The sequence below is a fragment of the Gracilinanus agilis genome, chromosome 4 (genome assembly GCF_016433145.1).
Source record: "Gracilinanus agilis isolate LMUSP501 chromosome 4, AgileGrace, whole genome shotgun sequence".
NCBI lineage: Eukaryota > Metazoa > Chordata > Mammalia > Didelphimorphia > Didelphidae > Gracilinanus > Gracilinanus agilis.
The window spans coordinates 224,419,713-224,436,801 of NC_058133.1; the positions used below are offsets into that span (position 1 = coordinate 224,419,713).

Below are 17,089 nucleotides of genomic sequence, written 5' to 3' on the forward strand. Positions count from 1 at the left end.
TATTACAGTTTTATGCACCTTCATTAGTGGAGACATTCCCATCAGTGTGTTGTTGTGTTTTTGTTTTTGTTTTCCCCTAATTCCAGTACATTTTTTAAGACCTATATTTAATTGAAAAGCATGCATTTGTTGAAATTGATGTGAGTGACTACTTCCACATTAGATACAGGGTCAGATGCTCTAGCTTTCTCTCCATGGGTAGAATGGTTGAATTCAGGAAGTTTGGTCTGACCTACTATAGAAAGCCATCAAGCAGAAAGTGTATCAGTAACAGGGAAGACAGGGTTTAAAGTGCCATGCAGTTCAAAATGACAATTACATTGTCATTTTCATTGTGAATACTTTTAGGTTCTATATTGGCTGTGATCTTTGTACTAACTGGTATCATGGAGAATGTGTTGGCATCACAGAAAAGGAGGCTAAGAAAATGGATGTGTACATCTGTAATGATTGTAAACGGGCACAAGAGGGCAGCAGTGAGGAATTGTACTGTATCTGCAGAACACCTTATGATGAGTCACAGTGAGTTCTGATAAGAGCATCTTATTTAATAATTTAGGAAGACAAACTGCTCTGACTGGTTATTTGTTTATTTTTCAATGTAAAAGAAGGGTATTTTTGCATATATTGTACACCTATTACAAATTCCTTCCCAATTTTTTTTTCCTCTTCCCTTCCCCAACCCCTTTCAAAATTGATGTTGCTTTATAGTGAATGTTTGAGATGTATTGGGGAAAATGCAGTAAAAGGTAGATTTGATTTTTCTAAATATAAATTAACTAGATTTTTAAAAGACTATCTAGTTTGGATTTATTAGTGTTTGAAATGGTGCTTTATTTTAGAATAGAAAAATAAAAATTTGAGTATAGCCTTTGAGACTGTTATTAGACTATAGGATTCTGACTGCCAGCTGGGGGGCCAGCAGTAGCTTCCCATTTGATATCTTATTCGTTGAGATATTTGAGCTTTCTTTTGTACTTTGAGCTTTAAAATTAATTAAATTCAAATGTTTCTCTAAGTCTATTCTCCAACATAAGGCAATGTTACTAATACCATTTTCTGACAATTTAGTTAACTTGGTTTTTTGTTTTTTTTTTTACTATAGGAAATACTAAATTAACATGCACTTAAATAAATGTCAGTCATCAATCAGTATGAAGATCGTACTAGAACTATTATATCCTAATGCTTAGTATTTCAGATTATACCTATATATATACCCACACATATTTTACTCTTTTAGTTGAATTGTGAAAAGTATTGTCCCTTCATCTTAGAACTTACATTTCTGTTTTGCATTTTTCAGATTTTACATTGGTTGCGACCGATGTCAAAATTGGTATCATGGGCGCTGTGTTGGTATTTTGCAAAGTGAAGCAGATCTCATTGATGAGTATGTCTGTCCACAATGCCAGTCAACTGAGGATGCCATGACAGTACTCAGTCCATTGACAGATAAAGATTATGAAGGATTAAAACGAGTACTACGTTCCTTACAGGTGAGGAATGACTGAACAATAAATAGAGGCAATATTTACTTGGGAATAAATAGGTCACCCATTCTGCAGATATCATAATTTAAAGGGAAGGTGCTATGTGGCTCATACCTTATTTAGCTCATACCTCATTTACAAGATGCAAATAAATAAATACAGCTAAAATACTAAATACAAATACTACCAGTGATAGAATTAGTGGTAGTATATTAATGAAAGGACTTAGTAAGCAACTATAACTTACTGGACACTGGGGATAAAAATACAAAAGGAAAAAATTCTCTGCCTTCCACTTTATTCCCAGGGGTTTTGATGGTGGGGGTAGAAATGCAATATATACTCCAAAATGGAAACTTGTCCAAGGTGGATGATATATGAAATATACTAGAGGACAGACTAGTTGTAATGGATTAGATGAGTTACCCTCACAAACCACTGAAGACAACTCAGCCAAAGGGATAAAGTTCAAAAACTAAATTAATCTCCCTAAGGGTGAGTTATTAATTCAGTGCTTTTAATTCAGTGCTTCTTTAGGTAGATTGGCAGGAAGGTCTATGGATCTTTTGTTTCTCAAATGACTATTGGGAATTATTTCATGACTCCAAATGGTAGTGAGATGTTTAGATGGTAGTAGATATTTAGAAATAGAGACTAGATTGCCATATTATTGCTAAGTGATATTTTCTTACACATTTATTAAAGTTTTCTTTTTAATTTCTTTGCCAGATTGTTCTTATTATTCTTTACCTAATACAACTTTATTAGAATGTTTGTTATAAAGAAATATTTTTGTTGATGCTACTAATTCTGGGATTTTGCATGTTTATGAACTTAAGTGGTAAAGAACATATTTCAAGCTATGAGATCATTTTCACTGTTTTGTATCATTTTAACTCTTTGCTTTCTAAATTTTCATTATTTGCATTTTAGATCCCACTTATGCAAAATAACTGTCTAATGTGGGAACTCAAAAAGGGATAGGATGCATCAAGGTCAGGATGAAAATAAGTATCTTTCATCATAAGAATTAGACAGATTAAACTCCATTTCCATTCTGGCCAAAAGGAGAATTTAAATCCAATCTGTGCAGTGCTTCACTAGGTACACTGGCTTAACTGGGGGTCATTTTTTTCCTTTGATAAAGTTGTCTCTTTTCCTCCCAGGCTCACAAGATGGCATGGCCTTTCCTAGAGCCAGTGGATCCTAATGATGCACCAGATTATTATGGTGTTATCAAGGAACCAATGGGTAAGTACTTCAGTTGGATGGTGAGCATCTTCCTTATTCCCTGTAGATGTTTTTAGATTTCTAAAAAAATAATCAGTAATATGTATTTGCTGTGACAGAAGCATTTCTCCTTGGTTTTGTTTTGTTTTTTAAAACCCTTACCTTCCGTTTTAATATCAATACTATATGTTGGTTCCAAGGCAGAAGAGTGGTAAGGGTTAAGCAGTGGGGATTAAGTGACTTGCCCAGGGTCACACAGCTAGGAAGTGTCTGAGACCAGATTTGAACCCAAGACCTCCCACCTCCAGACCTGGTGCTCTATCCATTGAGCCACCTAGCCGCCCCACTCTAGCCATTATCATTGGCTGTCTCTTCCATGCATTGAATGTTCTCCTTCCTCATCGCTACCTCCCAGCTTCCATGGCTTTTATCAAGTTATAACTAAAATCTCACCTTTACAGAAAGCCTTTCTGTTCCCTTTTAATTTTAATGCCTTCCTTCTGTCAGTTATTTCCAATTTATCCTCTATATTGTTTGTTTCTATAAAGTTGTTTGCATATTGTTTCCTCCGATACACTGTGAGCTCCTTTCTTTATATCCTCAGTGTAGTGCTTAATAAAATGTTCATTGACTCAAATGACTAGTTAAAAGAGAAAAAATACTGACAACTGTTTTAAAAGAATTTTAGGAGAGGATGAGCATTAAGAGCCTACTTTGCATGGAACTCTATGTAAAATTTAGGGAAGAAACAGCCCCTTGGGTAGCTTGCTGTCTAATAATCTAATAGGAAAATGTGACACACACCTAGGTAAAAATAACCAAACAGTTGATTAGAGAATTGTAAAACTAGGAAAAGCCATTACTGAATGGGACCATCAGAGAAGGTTTCATGGAGGCAATAGTATCTGAATTGAGCTTTAAAAGACAGGAAAATAACCAGCTAGATAAAGGGCAAGGGAGAGAGGACATTCCAAAAGCAAGAACCAACATGAATCAAAACATGGAGTCTGAAAAATAAACCATTTTAAATTCTTTAGCCCTTGTTTGGTATTTAAAATAACTGGAATACAAACCAATATATGAATATTGAAATCTTAAGTCTAACAACTGTGATTTCTTAGCTCTTTTCTGCCCCCCCCTTTCTGCCATTGTTAATCTTCATTGCAGAAGTAGAAGGAAGATGGACAAACTTGGAAATAAGCCTGTATTTTTTTTATGACCAAAGCAATCCATCAAACAGAGAATTCATCACTAAATTGCCAGCTTCCAGGTGATGAGCCATTCCATACTTAACCTAGGCTAGTCCTTGGAAAATGGATATCCTCTTTTGCCAGGAATTCTAAGCCTTCCTGCTTGCCCTCTACATGCTTAACCTTCAAGGGCACCCCAAATTACACCTTGATGAGGTGTCAGAAGTATATTGTAAGAGTAAAGTTAATTGCAAGACCTTTGCCCTTCCTGATTTCTATATTTATTCACACTAATCAATTTTTTAAATATATTGTTGAAAGAGGGAAAAGCCTGTCGCTATAGCTAGTTAGTTTTAGAGGAACCATATCTGCATTGTAGTAAATTTAAATTCTAAACCCCAATATACAAATTTCTTAAGAGAAGCCCACTTTTACTTCATGCTTTCTTGTACCTACTTGGTCAATAAATGTAATTATCACATTAATTCCAGAAGGAATGTTTAGAACCATATTTAGTAATACTTTAAAACTTCTATTCAGTTCTCTTAAATTTAATATTTTTGTGTTTCAAGATCTTGCCACCATGGAAGAAAGAATACAGAAGCGTTATTACAAAAAACTGACAGAATTTGTGGCAGATATGACCAAAATTTTTGATAACTGTCGTTACTACAATCCAAGTGACTCCCCTTTTTACCAATGTGCAGAAGTTCTTGAATCATTCTTTGTACAGAAATTAAAAGGATTCAAGGCAAGCAGGTAAGCAAAAAAAAGGCAGTTTTTGAAGCCTTTGATTTATTCATGCTCAAAATTAAATCAGCTCTTTAGAATGCCATTGAGCTAGCCTCCCAAATGAATTGGCTAAGACACTTTATAGTGAATTTAGATTTTAAAGTTCCACAGGTAACTATCCAATTTTAGTAGACCAGCATGCTTAACTTTAGTTCTTATTGAATTCTTGTTGAAATCCTCATGACAATTCTAGATTTGGTTATTTTGGAGACATTTTTCTAGTAATTTTTTTCTGAATGGAAAAACAAACTGTAAAGAGTTTCCAAACCCTTCATAAGAGCGTGGTTTATTGTTTAGTATTTACCATGCACAATATGATTGACCATGTACAATAGACAAATGGTTATACTACCCAAATGAATAAAGGTATGTTACTTCAATCATACTGTCCATATCTGTGCACTTTTTCTCTTGTTTATCATGGTTTAATTCCTTTTTTTTTTTTTTTTTAATTCCGTTTTAGTAATTTCCAAAGCAGTCTTGCTTTCTAGTAGTATTTAAAATCACCCTTTAATAGCAGAATTGGAGAAAGTGTGTATTAGTAACTGAAAATTTTAATATGTGAAAGTCTGTTACAGGCTCCACTTGTTATGAACAGCTATTCAGATTTCCATAGATGAGAAATCTAGATCTTATTCCAAATTGGAATTGAATGACCAGTATTTAGAATTTGAGGATTTTGGAGTTGGAAAAGACATCAGGGCTCATTTCATTGAAACTCCTACTGTAATTGTGGATTTCAATGATTTTCCAAGCTGCCATCTGCTACCATTCCCTCATCCCCCCTTTTTCATTTGTGGTATCCAGCATTAAATGTTTGCACATTATTTTCATTATTGCGTTTCATTTGTTATGCTTCTTCATTTACACCATCCATGTTCTTTCTTTTCTTACAGATTGTGATATCTTTAGTCTGAACTTTTTAACTGGAATCAAAGCTGGATGTTGGGGGTCACTCATACTTTCATTGTACCATGTCATTTTCTTAATTCAAACCCTGCCTCCAGAAAGTTCAGATTAGTTAACAGAATTTTTTAAGTGTTTAAAGATGTATAGCAGTAAACAATCATTTCCTAGCAGCCATGTTGAACAATGTATTAAAAACAAAATTATTGTAAATTCTGGGAATACTGTATTAAAAAAAAAGTCTTGCAACATAAAGTGTGTTGGCTTAGTTAGTCCTGGAAACTCTGTACAGTATTTTCGTCATACTAACTACAGTTGTGAATAAAACTGTGAAGTTTAGAAAGGAGATTGTCTGAATTTTTATTAGAAAAATGTGATTTTAATTACTGTTAAATGTTGCTCTTTTTTTTACATCTCAGATTTTCCCTAATCCCAACAACCCAAATCAATGTAAATTAGTTTGTACATATTTTTTAACCACAATGGTGATATTTCTGTAAATGTCTTTTTCCCTATGGCTAAAAATTTTGTAACCTTTATTAGTAAAATATATTTTTAAGTCTTGGGGGATTTTCCAGAAGAAAAAAAATCATGTTTAGTGTACAGTAAGAAAACTTTAATTCAGTAGACTAAAAAAAAACCTTTCTGAATGTCAGAAATCATTGTCTCCATAGTACTGGCTGCTTCCCCTCTGACTGATTGACCTTGGTTGGCATCGGCTTACAGCCTCATTGTTCTCCAAAATGAAGGGTGCTTAATTGTTCCCTTTTTTCTGTATTCTGCAGGTCTCATAACAACAAACTGCAGTCTACAGCTTCTTAGAGTTCAGCGTGTTAACCTAATGCAAAACACAGCAAGAATCTGGTTATCTGAAAAGTTTAAATAAAATTAAGAAGCCAGATGTTTTTTAGTCAGGTTCTCCTGACAAGACTTGACCTAAACTTCGTTTTTATTGGTCACAACAGTCAAATTATATTCTTGGCCTATTTTGTCCAGCGGACAAAGGAAAACAAAATCACCACCATTTTCTTGTCAAGATCAAATTGTTTTACTATTGTGGCAGAAGCGAGAAAACTTTGTTTATTGAAAGAGAGAAAAAGAAAACAAGAATAAAGATAAATGGGGTCAAGTTTTAACTCCATGGAAATGCCACGTCTGCTCTTCAGTGAAGAAGCTGGTTTAAAGTCACACAGAAAACTTTGACTGTATTTATTTATTGTTGCAAAAAAGACGCTTTTTTTATTGCTGCCCTCATTTGTCAGCTAATTATTTTTTCTTAAAAAAAAAAATCCAGCCCCGGTTACATGTAATCCATTCTGTATCTTATCATGATTCCTGTAGGTAAAAGTACAAGAGACCTCTAGATGTCTTTTCTTTCTATGAAAGGAGCTGCTATGTACACATGTGCACACACAAATACACACACATACATATACACAAAAAACTGGGAATCAACAATGAGTTTATTGTTCATGCTAGATAAAAATTAAGCTTGGATAAGGTTGGGCTAAATGGTCATGGACTACAGACTCTGTTGCCTTGAATAAAAACAATACAATATGTCATTTACTCTGCACCAGACTGAAATGAGTAAAATCTATTTGAAGGTATCTTGTTTGTAAACATTTGTCAGATTCTAATTTTTTTCTTTTTGTATTAAAATTCAAAATATGGATGTATATGAAACAAAATAAATGGAGAGAATTTATCTCCCACAGATGGAAGTGTCATTGAATGTGTGGTGCTGGTTGTAAGCTTTGGTGGGATGGAAAGGGACTCCAAAAGGGCAATAAAGGACAGAAAAGCCTAAATATGACTATTTTCCCCAAGAAGGTGGCCCTGTCTTTTGTCATTCCCAGTTCATTATCGCTTCAAAATAGTCCACTGGAGTGCCATACCTGCTGCATCACACAGGAATGAAGGACTGCTTACTTACACCTAGAATAGAAGGAAAGGTAGAATGAAAGTGAAATCTACTAAAGTTCTCAATGCAAGTTTCTCTTGCTTTTAACGATCAGTGCTTACACTGCATTTTTCTATATTATATTAACAGCTTCAATGAAATCTGCTGTTTGGCTTTATGTAGCCTTGCAAAAATGTTACTAGATTTTGCACTAAATCACATTAGCTTTGTCCTCCTAAGATCTGGAGTTTGCCTGGTAATGGTATTTTTTTAAAGCCTTTCCCTAGGTTTACTATCGGCCCCAACCCCCGCTATGCAAGACCCTTTCCAGTTCTTAGTTCCCTAAAACTAAGTGTAAGACATAGCTATGGATCACAACTCTTTCTTATTACAGGCTCAGGTGTACAGGTTATTCTGGGGTTCGTTTTCTCTAATAATTATTAGATCATTTTTGTTTGTTTATACAAATGTTGTCACTTAAACTAAAGAAAACTGTTCAATGTGAAAACAAAGTTTATGCTTCTTAAAATAATTAAGATAAAAGTAGTTGCATTAAGGTTATGTTGTCCGACTTTTTTAATGCTACATATTGTATGCATTTGCCGATGCAAGAACCCTACGTTTTTAATGTTATGAAATTATTTTGCATCTCATTGCATCACAGTATTTCTGTATTATTTATTCACATATATAAAATATATATATGGACTTATTCATTTAAAACTTGTTGCAGAAAGAACTTTCATACCCGTAGGCAATAGATTGCTATGTTTTTAATAATTGTGGCAAACTCTAAAGAGTAATTTTTTGTACTTAATAGGACATTTCATCCTAGACAAATAAAGTAATGTTTTTGACATTGGATTTGGTGCAGTTTCTAATGAAACAGTGGTTGGTCGATTGCTGGTGTAGTTTATGTAGATGTTGGCAATAATGCCAACAAGACAAATTTTCACAGGAGTCCTCAGACTAGGACTAGATCAATGGCAAATCTGTATTTAATGATGTGTAAATGCCTTTTTTTTCCATTTTTTATATCATCATAGCATACAAGGACAGTTTATAGAGTATAGGATTTATCAACAACTGCTTTTCTTATGTACTTTGGGATGTATTCTGCTGCTCAGCAAGAAGACGTCCTATAAATAATCTGCTTTCAGGCTTTCCATGTAGTTAATGAACACTTTTGTGTGACATGTTTCTACTTGGAACTTTGGGAATTTTAAATATTCAATTTGTATGCTTACAGTTCCTCAACTAAACACTTCCAGGAAATGTTTTTCTTCCTCAGTTTTCAAGTTCAAAACCCTTCAAACCATTTCATAAATATGATTTTCCTAGTTTTGATAAGGTTTCTTCTGCAAGCCCAAATCTACAAGAATTGTAATTTAGTTGATTGTCCAACGAGGCAAAATTGGGACAGAAGTGGGTGGGGAACAATTGGTTGTGAGTTTTCAAAAATGTTTTTCTAAGGATAAAAGCTCTACCTATATTTGAAATGGACTGGGATTTACACTTAGAGACTCACATCAGGGTTTTTTTCCTTTCATTGTATTGCCCTCCTAGAATATAAAAATAAAATTTCTTTCCCTGACTTTCTCTTCTTTTCCATTTGGCAAGTCCTAGATCTTGTTTTGTGTTGCTAGTGCTAGAATCAACAAAGCCACATTTTAATTTTTTCTGGACATCAATAAAGTGCAGAGTTGGAGTCTAGTGTAAGCCCATTACGATGATTACTATGAGGCAGCTAGGTGGCACACTGGATAAGAGAGGGAGACCTGGACATGGGAAGTCCTGGCTTCAAATATGTCCTTGGGCACTTACTAGCTGTGTGACCCTGGACAGGTCACAGCCCCAACTGCCTAGCCTGAAAAGCACCATATATGAAAGGGGTTTTCAGTGGTCTGAATGTCCTGGAACCCTTGAGAGGACATAACTTAGAAGATGTGCTGGACATCATTTGAATTAATTTTGGCATTTGAAAATGAGTTACTGAAAAGTATCTTTTATTTTGCCAATGCCTTCTGATACTGACAGCAACTACTCTGTCACTTAATAAATAGATGTTCTACAACAGATTCTGTCTGAAAAATATATTGGCCTGTGGGTCACCTTGTAGTGAGCCTCTCGGAGCCTGGATAGACCAGTCCTAGACAAAAGACCTCTTACACAGTCCATGAAAAAAAAACAACCCTCATTTTGTTTAATGTCTTTCAAATAAGAAAGCTGAAGAGGAAACTCTTATTAGTTTTATGTGATATATATATATATATGGCCAAGTAAACAACATAGGCTCTATATAATAAAAAAAAAACTAGATATACACACACATACTTGTGGGTTTTTTTGTTTTGTTTGCTCGGTTTCACATTGGAAAATAACTTCAAGATAAATAGAAATCATTAATTCCAATAAAATATAAAGCTAAGATGGGAAACTGCCAAGAAATTAAGAGTATAGTGGAAAGAGTTCTAGCTTTGGATCTAGGTTCAAATTAACCTAATTTAAATTCACCCTGAAATTGTCCTGTGAGGGGTTGATCTAGAATGACTTCTTGATTTCTCTTTCAAGTCTGGATCCTATGAAGACTTGACCCAACCCATATATCTTGAGACAAGACATGAAGACTCCTATTTAGTGATAGTTATAAAATGCTTTTTAGACCTAGGAAGACAAACCCATCCTTCAATGAACACATAAACAAAAAGATGAGAATAATGAATGAACTTAATCTTTTCATCTTAGTCTTCCCAAAAGGGACATGTGTGCTAGGTTGGAGGAGGGCTGAGTGCATATAAACTGAAGTACTAGTTTAAATGAGTTACAGCTAAAAAAAAAATAATAAAAGTTACAGCTAACTTGGAATAAAAAGGGAGCAGAGTTTTCTATTTTATACAATTAATCCTTGCCTTCTTATGTGAAACCAAATCATTGACTCAGTGTATCCCAAGACCCATTCTGGAACAGGATAAGGCACGTGCCATACATTGAAATCCTCTCACCCTTGCGGTATAATCTTTAATAATGTTTGGATCCAGGCAATTTAGACAAGCTTTTGTGACCTTTTAGATCATTTTATGGAAGCCAAGAGAGCTCCAAAACAACAAGCACTGCATGCCTGTGAGAAGTGCTAAAAATACCCCCCCCAAAAGCAGGAAAACAAATCCAGGAATTATCACATGTAAACAGACATGGCAATGTAAGATCTTCTGCGCAGGCAGGGATCTAGCTCTGGCATCTAGAGGGATCAGGAAAGGCTTCCTGGAGGAGGAAGCCCTATAGGTGACCCTTGAAGGAACATCAGGATTTCAAGAGGAGATGGGAAGAAGGGAGTATATTCCAAGTGAGATCAGCCAATTTAGGGTTGAGTTTAGTGAACCTGAGTTCAAACCCTGCCTATGTGATCAAGTCCCAATCGCAACTTTCCTGGGCCTCTTAGTTCTTCATCTCTACAATGGAGGGTTTGACCAGCTAACTTCTGTGGTTGTTTCCAACTCAACTGTGGTCCAAGATATGGGAAGTAGCCTATGCAAAGATGCAATCATGGGAGATGGAATGCCATCTAGTTCTGGGTCCAGCAAGTTACAGGAGTTTGACCAGAGCATAGTGTTTCCAGTGGAAAGTTACATGAAATGAGTCCGGAATGCTCCAACGGAACCAGACTCTGGAGGCTTCTAAATACCAAGCTGAGGAGTCTCCATTTTATCCCAGAGATCATATTGAGCCACTGAAGATTCTTGAGTAAGGAAGGGAGATGATTTGAGAAGCTGCTACATAAAGGAGGAAATACCAATTAGGAAGACCAAACAGGAGTGCTGGGTGCTGGCTATGGGAGTAGGAGCAGGAGAAGAAAAAGACTTGCCCACTAGTTAGACGGGGGTGCATGAGGAAGAAGGGAGTGTCAAAGATGATTCCTAGGTTGTGTATCTGGGTGAGAGGGAAGGTAGTGGCATTTTTTTTCCCAACAAAAATAACAAGGTTTGGAAGCTAGATTGATTGGCTTGGGGGGGAAATAATGAATTCTGATTTGGAAATGTAGAGTTGGAAGTCTGGGATCTGCAGGTAATTAGTGACATGAAACAGATTCAGGAAAGAGTAAGGTTGGATGTATTTGGATGGGGGTGTTGTCCCAAAAGTCTTGGTGCATTTTAAATCTTTAGTAACTTCAGAAATATAAATATCAACTTGCCAACAATTATCTAAGTTTTCTTTGCCCTTATGTACTTTTATGAGTTTCGAATCATAATTGTCAAACATGAGGAACACTTTCTGGATGACATTTTCTCAGACCATTGAATCAATGGAGATTTTTATTTTTTGGATAGTATTTTTTTTTTAAGTTTATTTAATTAATTTATTTAGGATTTTTTTCCCATGGTTACATGATTCATGTTCTTTCCCTCCCCTTTTCCCTCCCCACTCCCATAGCCAAAACCACTGGGTTTTACATGTGTCATTGATCAAGACCTATTTCCATATTGTTGATATTTGTATTAGGGTGATCATTTTAAAGTCTGCATCCCCAATCATATCCCCATCGAACCATGTGATCAAGGAAATGTTTTTTTCTTCTGTGTTTCTGCTCCCACAGTTCTTTCTATGGATGTGGATAGCATTCTTTCTTATAAGTCCCTTAGAATTGTCCTGGATCATTGCATCGCTACTAGTAAAGTCCATTACATTTGATTGTGCCACAGTATATTAGTCTCTGTGTATAAGGTTCTCCTGGCTCTGCCCCTTTCACTCTGCATCAATTCCTGGAGGTCTTTCCCGTTCACATGGAATTGGAAGAAATCTTTTTGGTTATCTGAACTATCTCCATTAGACATTCTCTTGTGGACTCACATCAAAGTGGTCATGTATGCAGCAAAACCTTTTCTGTAGATGACCTTAAGACTAAGTTTAGAAATCCAATCCTTTCCATCACTGAACAACTGATCAAAGTTTTACCAAATTTGAAAATTAACTATAGTGATGCGGAGGACTAGAGAGTAGTTATGTTGAATATTATAATATTATATTATAAGAAAAACAATTTTCCAAATGTTTTTTGTAAATTAATAGCACTTATACTTAGGGCAGCTAAGTAGCACCATAGAAAGAATGCCAAAACTGGAGTCAGGACTGGACTCATCTTCCTGATGAATTCAGTCTCAGACGCTTACTAGCTGTGTGGCCCTGGGCAAGTCGTTGAGCCCTGTTTGCCTCAGTTTCCTCATCTGTAAAATGAACTAGAGAAGAAAATGGCAAATCACTCCATTATCTTTGCCAAGAAAACTTTAAATGGGCTCACAAAGAGTAGGACACAACCAAACAACAAGTATTTTTACTTATAAAGTTATTAAAGATTAATACTGCACTGAGATTTTAGTTACATGCTAGAAGCTTAGGTCATCAAGACAAAGGAGAAAAAAGACCAGAACAGAGACTTGGTGTCACTTATGCTCTGGTTGCAAACATGGATGACCATCTGAATTAGAGCCATTCACTGAAGGCATTTGAATGGGACTTCACTCACTTCATTTTCTGTATTTGGCAAAGTGGCTTTAGTGAAGGAATGGGGGGGAAGTCCCATACAAGACTGGGGTGTCCAAATGGAATTTATTAAAGAATATACTGCATGGTGAGCAATGCTAAAAGCTCAAGGAGGTCTTCCAAATCTTCATCCTTTTGAGGTGGGAGGGTGCTGGCTACCAACATGGTTTCCCAACTTTCTCCTTTTGATGGAAAAAAATGCAATCTGTGATAGTATTTGGTGGGAAATAAAGTATTATCTATTATCTTTAGTTCCATGTTTGTGCTTTGGGATCATTGAACAATTGCTGGTTGAAGGCAATGAAAACATGAGAATGGAATGTTTCCCAGTAAGGATATGGAGGCTTTTGTCTCAATGCCATGGATGTCTTTGAGCCCAGATGAACACATGTATGAAGTTATTGTGTAACTGGGAAAACAGGGAGACCTTCTTTGTTAGTATAGGAGCATAATCTAAGAAGAAATTAAAAGACATAGAGAGCTGGACCTTGAGTCAGGAAGACACGAGCCCTCAGATACTTAACTAGCTGTGTGACACTGGGAAAATAATTTAACCTCTACCTCAGTTTCCTCAGTTGTAGAATGGAAATAATAACAGCATCTTCCTTGCAGGGTTGTTGTGGGGATCAAGTGAGATAATATTTTTAAAGTGCTTGGCAGAGTGGCTGGCCCATAGTAGGTACTGTCTAAATGCTTGTTCCCTTCCCTCTTATACTAGGAAGTACAAGAGAAGAAACGAAAAGAAAAAGTATATCCAGTAGGAAAAAATGGTCAACAATGCCAAAAGCTGTGGGTGATTGTTGAAGAATCATAAGGCCAAAAAAAAAAGCCCAAAACACTGTATTTAGCCATTTAGATTGTTAGTTGCCGTGAAGAAGGCAGTTTTAGTTAAGTGTGGGATTAGGAGCCAGATTTTAAGATCTGAGAAGTGAGTGGGTAAAGTGGAAACAATGAATGTAGATGGCTTTTTCTAGGTGTTTTGTGATAAAAGGGAGAAAGGAAGAAGAGCTAGAGGATGTGAGCCTATAAGAGATGATAGGATAAAGTATGCAGTTTTGAGATGAGATGGCAGGCTTGTAGGTAGTCAAAAGAAAAGTTTAAGTACTTTTCTTGAGCTCTAAATTCTATGTAATCATATCCCCAGAGTCCAGCACAGTACCTGACATATGATGATCATTCAGAAATACTTGATTGCTTGATTGGGTATCTACAGAATCTCAAAGAAGTTTAACATTTAAAGTTTTTTTGGCTAGTATTTTAATGCTAATGAGGCAAGGTGGTGAAGTAATTAGAGGGTCAGCCTTGAAATCAGAAACAATAAGGATCTAATCCTGCCTCTAAAGAAAATTAGTTTTGTGATCATGAATCAGTCATTTAGCTTCTCAATGCTCCAGAAAACTCTCTAAAACTATAGAAACTGCTCATAAGGGGCAGCTAGATGGATGGCTCAGTAGATAGAGTGCTAGGACTAGAGTCAGGAGAATCTAGGTTCAAATCTGGCCTCAGAGACTTCTTAGCTTTGTGACCCTGGGCAAGTCACTTAATGCCATTTATCTAGCCCTTGCCCTTCTGTCTTAAAGTTGTTACTGAGCTAGAAAGTAAGGATTATTTTTAAAAAGAAAGAAACTGCCCATAAATCAAGACAGATAAAAGTTTCCCCCCAATGGAAGCACCCCATACAGATATAAAACATAGGGGAGATCCCATTCTCCCCAAAATGTATTGGGTATTTTTTAATCCCTTACTTTCTCTTAAATTCTTATGATTCTTGACCAATCATCTATCTCATTAGCATTAAAAATACTAGTCAAAAAAAAACATTAAATGTTAAACTTCTTTGAAATTCTATAGATCCCAATTAAGCAATCAGTTAAGGATTTCTTAATGATATATCAGGTACTGTGCTAGACTCTGGGGATATAGTTACATAGATTCTCTTAAAATCAATACCATGTATTGGTTCTAAGGCAGAAGAGCGGTAAGGACTAGGCAATGAGGGGTAAGTGACTTGCCCAGGGTCACACAGCTAGGAATTATCTGAGGCCAGACTAGAATCCAGACCCCCTCATCTATGGCCCTGGCTCTCAATCCACTGAGCCACCCAGCTGCCCCCTAAAAAAATTATTAAATAACATTTTAGATAAAAAATTTGATAAGATTAAATAATTTAAATAAGTTATACCACAATATCCATAAGCTTTTTTAGTCCAATAAAATGAAATATTTCTGTGAATTATTTTTTCCAATCTTAATGTTTAATTGCAAGCAGCAAAATACATAGTAACAAAAATAACTCTCAAAAATAATGAAGTGAGTCCGGGTTAAGATGGCGGCAGAGTAAAAAGCAGCTCTTAACCTCTCCTGACCAAAACATACAGGACTCCTCAAGGGGACATAAAAACAAATCCAGACGAATGGAGGGACCCCACAACAGGGTGCAGCGTGGAAGGTACATGGAATCGGGACGTTTCCATGCTATAAAGGGGTGAAACAGCTCTCACTAAATCACAGGCTGAGCAACCAACCTCCCTCATCCCCTCCACACACACCAACTACAACGCCAAAGCCAGCTAAAAAGAAATAGAGCAAGTTTGGGGCACCCATTGAGTCATTGGCAGCTCCATGGCCTGTTCCTGAGAGCAGCAAGATTTAGGACCCCAAAAAGCTAAAGAACGAGCACGGACTCTGAGTGCGGACACAGAGCGCAGTCGCAGGCGGAGGCGCGGGTGGAGGCAGACACAGGCGCGAGCAAAGGCTCTGAATCCCTGAGTGGGGAACAACTGCAGACGGGTATACGACTGTGGAAGCAGCACCCTCAGACTTGTAAAGGAACCTCCAGCAGAGGACCAAGCAAGGGGGTCCACCAGGGGGCTTGACCTTGAGAAAAAGCAGACCTCAGACTTCAGGACCCAAAAGACCGCAGACAGACCCTGAGCGCGAGGATAAAGCTGAGAAGCTGCTGGGCTACCCAGAATTAGGAAGTTCAGAAGAGAAAGATTAACGACAAGAAGAAGAAATCTTTAACACTAGACAACTTTTACACAGAGAAAATCCAGACAACCAAGCAAACAGAGGAGAAAAAACAAGCATCTGGACCCTCCCAAAATAATGAAAACTGGTCACAAGCTCTTGAAGAGTACAAAACTGAGATGGCGAGAAAGTTGGAAAAGATTTGGTTAGAGAAATGGGAAATAGCTCAAAAGGAAATCAGGCAAGAAAATAACAGTTTAAAAGGCAGAATTTTGCAACTGGAAAGTGAGGCTCAGAAATCAAATGAACTGATAAGCAAATTGAACACCAGAAATGACCAGATTGAAAAGGAAAACCAAAATATTATAGCCAAAAACCAGTCCCTAAAAGCTAGAATTGAGCAATTAGAAGCTAATGATCTCTCAAGACAACAAGAACAAATAAAACAAAGTCAAAAGACTGAAAAAATAGAAGGAAACATGAAGTATCTCAATGAGAAATTGACAGATCAAGAAAACAGCTCTAGAAGAGACAATCTGAGAATCATTGGTCTCCCTGAAAAAGGAGAAATTAATAGAAATTTGGACTCCATAATAAAAGAAATTATTCAGCAAAATTGCCCTGAAGTCCTACAACGAGAGGGCAATATAGACATTGAAAGGATCCATAGATCACCCTTGACACTCGCCCCAGAAAAGACAATGCCCAGGAATATAATAGCCAAATTCAAGAGCTTCCAAGTAAAAGAAAAAATCTTACAAGAAGCCAGAAAAAGACAATTCAAATATCAAGGAGCACCAATCAGGATCACACAGGATCTGGCAGCCTCCACACTAAAAGACCACAAGGCTTGGAATATAATATTCAGAAAGGCAAGAGAGCTGGGCCTGCAACCACGGATCAACTACCCATCAAAATTTACTATATACTTCCAGGGGAAAGTATGGGCATTCAACAAAATTGAAGATTTCCAGGTATTTGCACAGAAAAGACCAGGGCTAAATGGAAAGTTTGATATCCAACCACAAAAATCGAGAGAAACATGAAAAGGTAAATAAGAAACAGAGGGG

At 36.5% G+C, this 17,089-nt stretch overlaps 1 protein-coding gene across 1 annotated transcript in view; it reads left to right on the forward strand.

Moving 5' to 3' along the window:
- Positions 1-7,328, forward strand: part of BPTF (bromodomain PHD finger transcription factor) — a 112,079-nt gene extending 104,751 nt beyond the window's left edge. The window contains exons 24-28 of the mRNA XM_044672267.1: positions 349-522; positions 1,307-1,499; positions 2,660-2,744; positions 4,486-4,672; positions 6,397-7,328. Of these exons, the coding sequence (XP_044528202.1) occupies positions 349-522; positions 1,307-1,499; positions 2,660-2,744; positions 4,486-4,672; positions 6,397-6,433 (676 nt within the window). The 3' untranslated portion in view covers positions 6,434-7,328. The remainder of the gene's footprint in view (positions 1-348; positions 523-1,306; positions 1,500-2,659; positions 2,745-4,485; positions 4,673-6,396) is intronic.
- Positions 7,329-17,089: the final 9,761 nt, after the last annotated feature.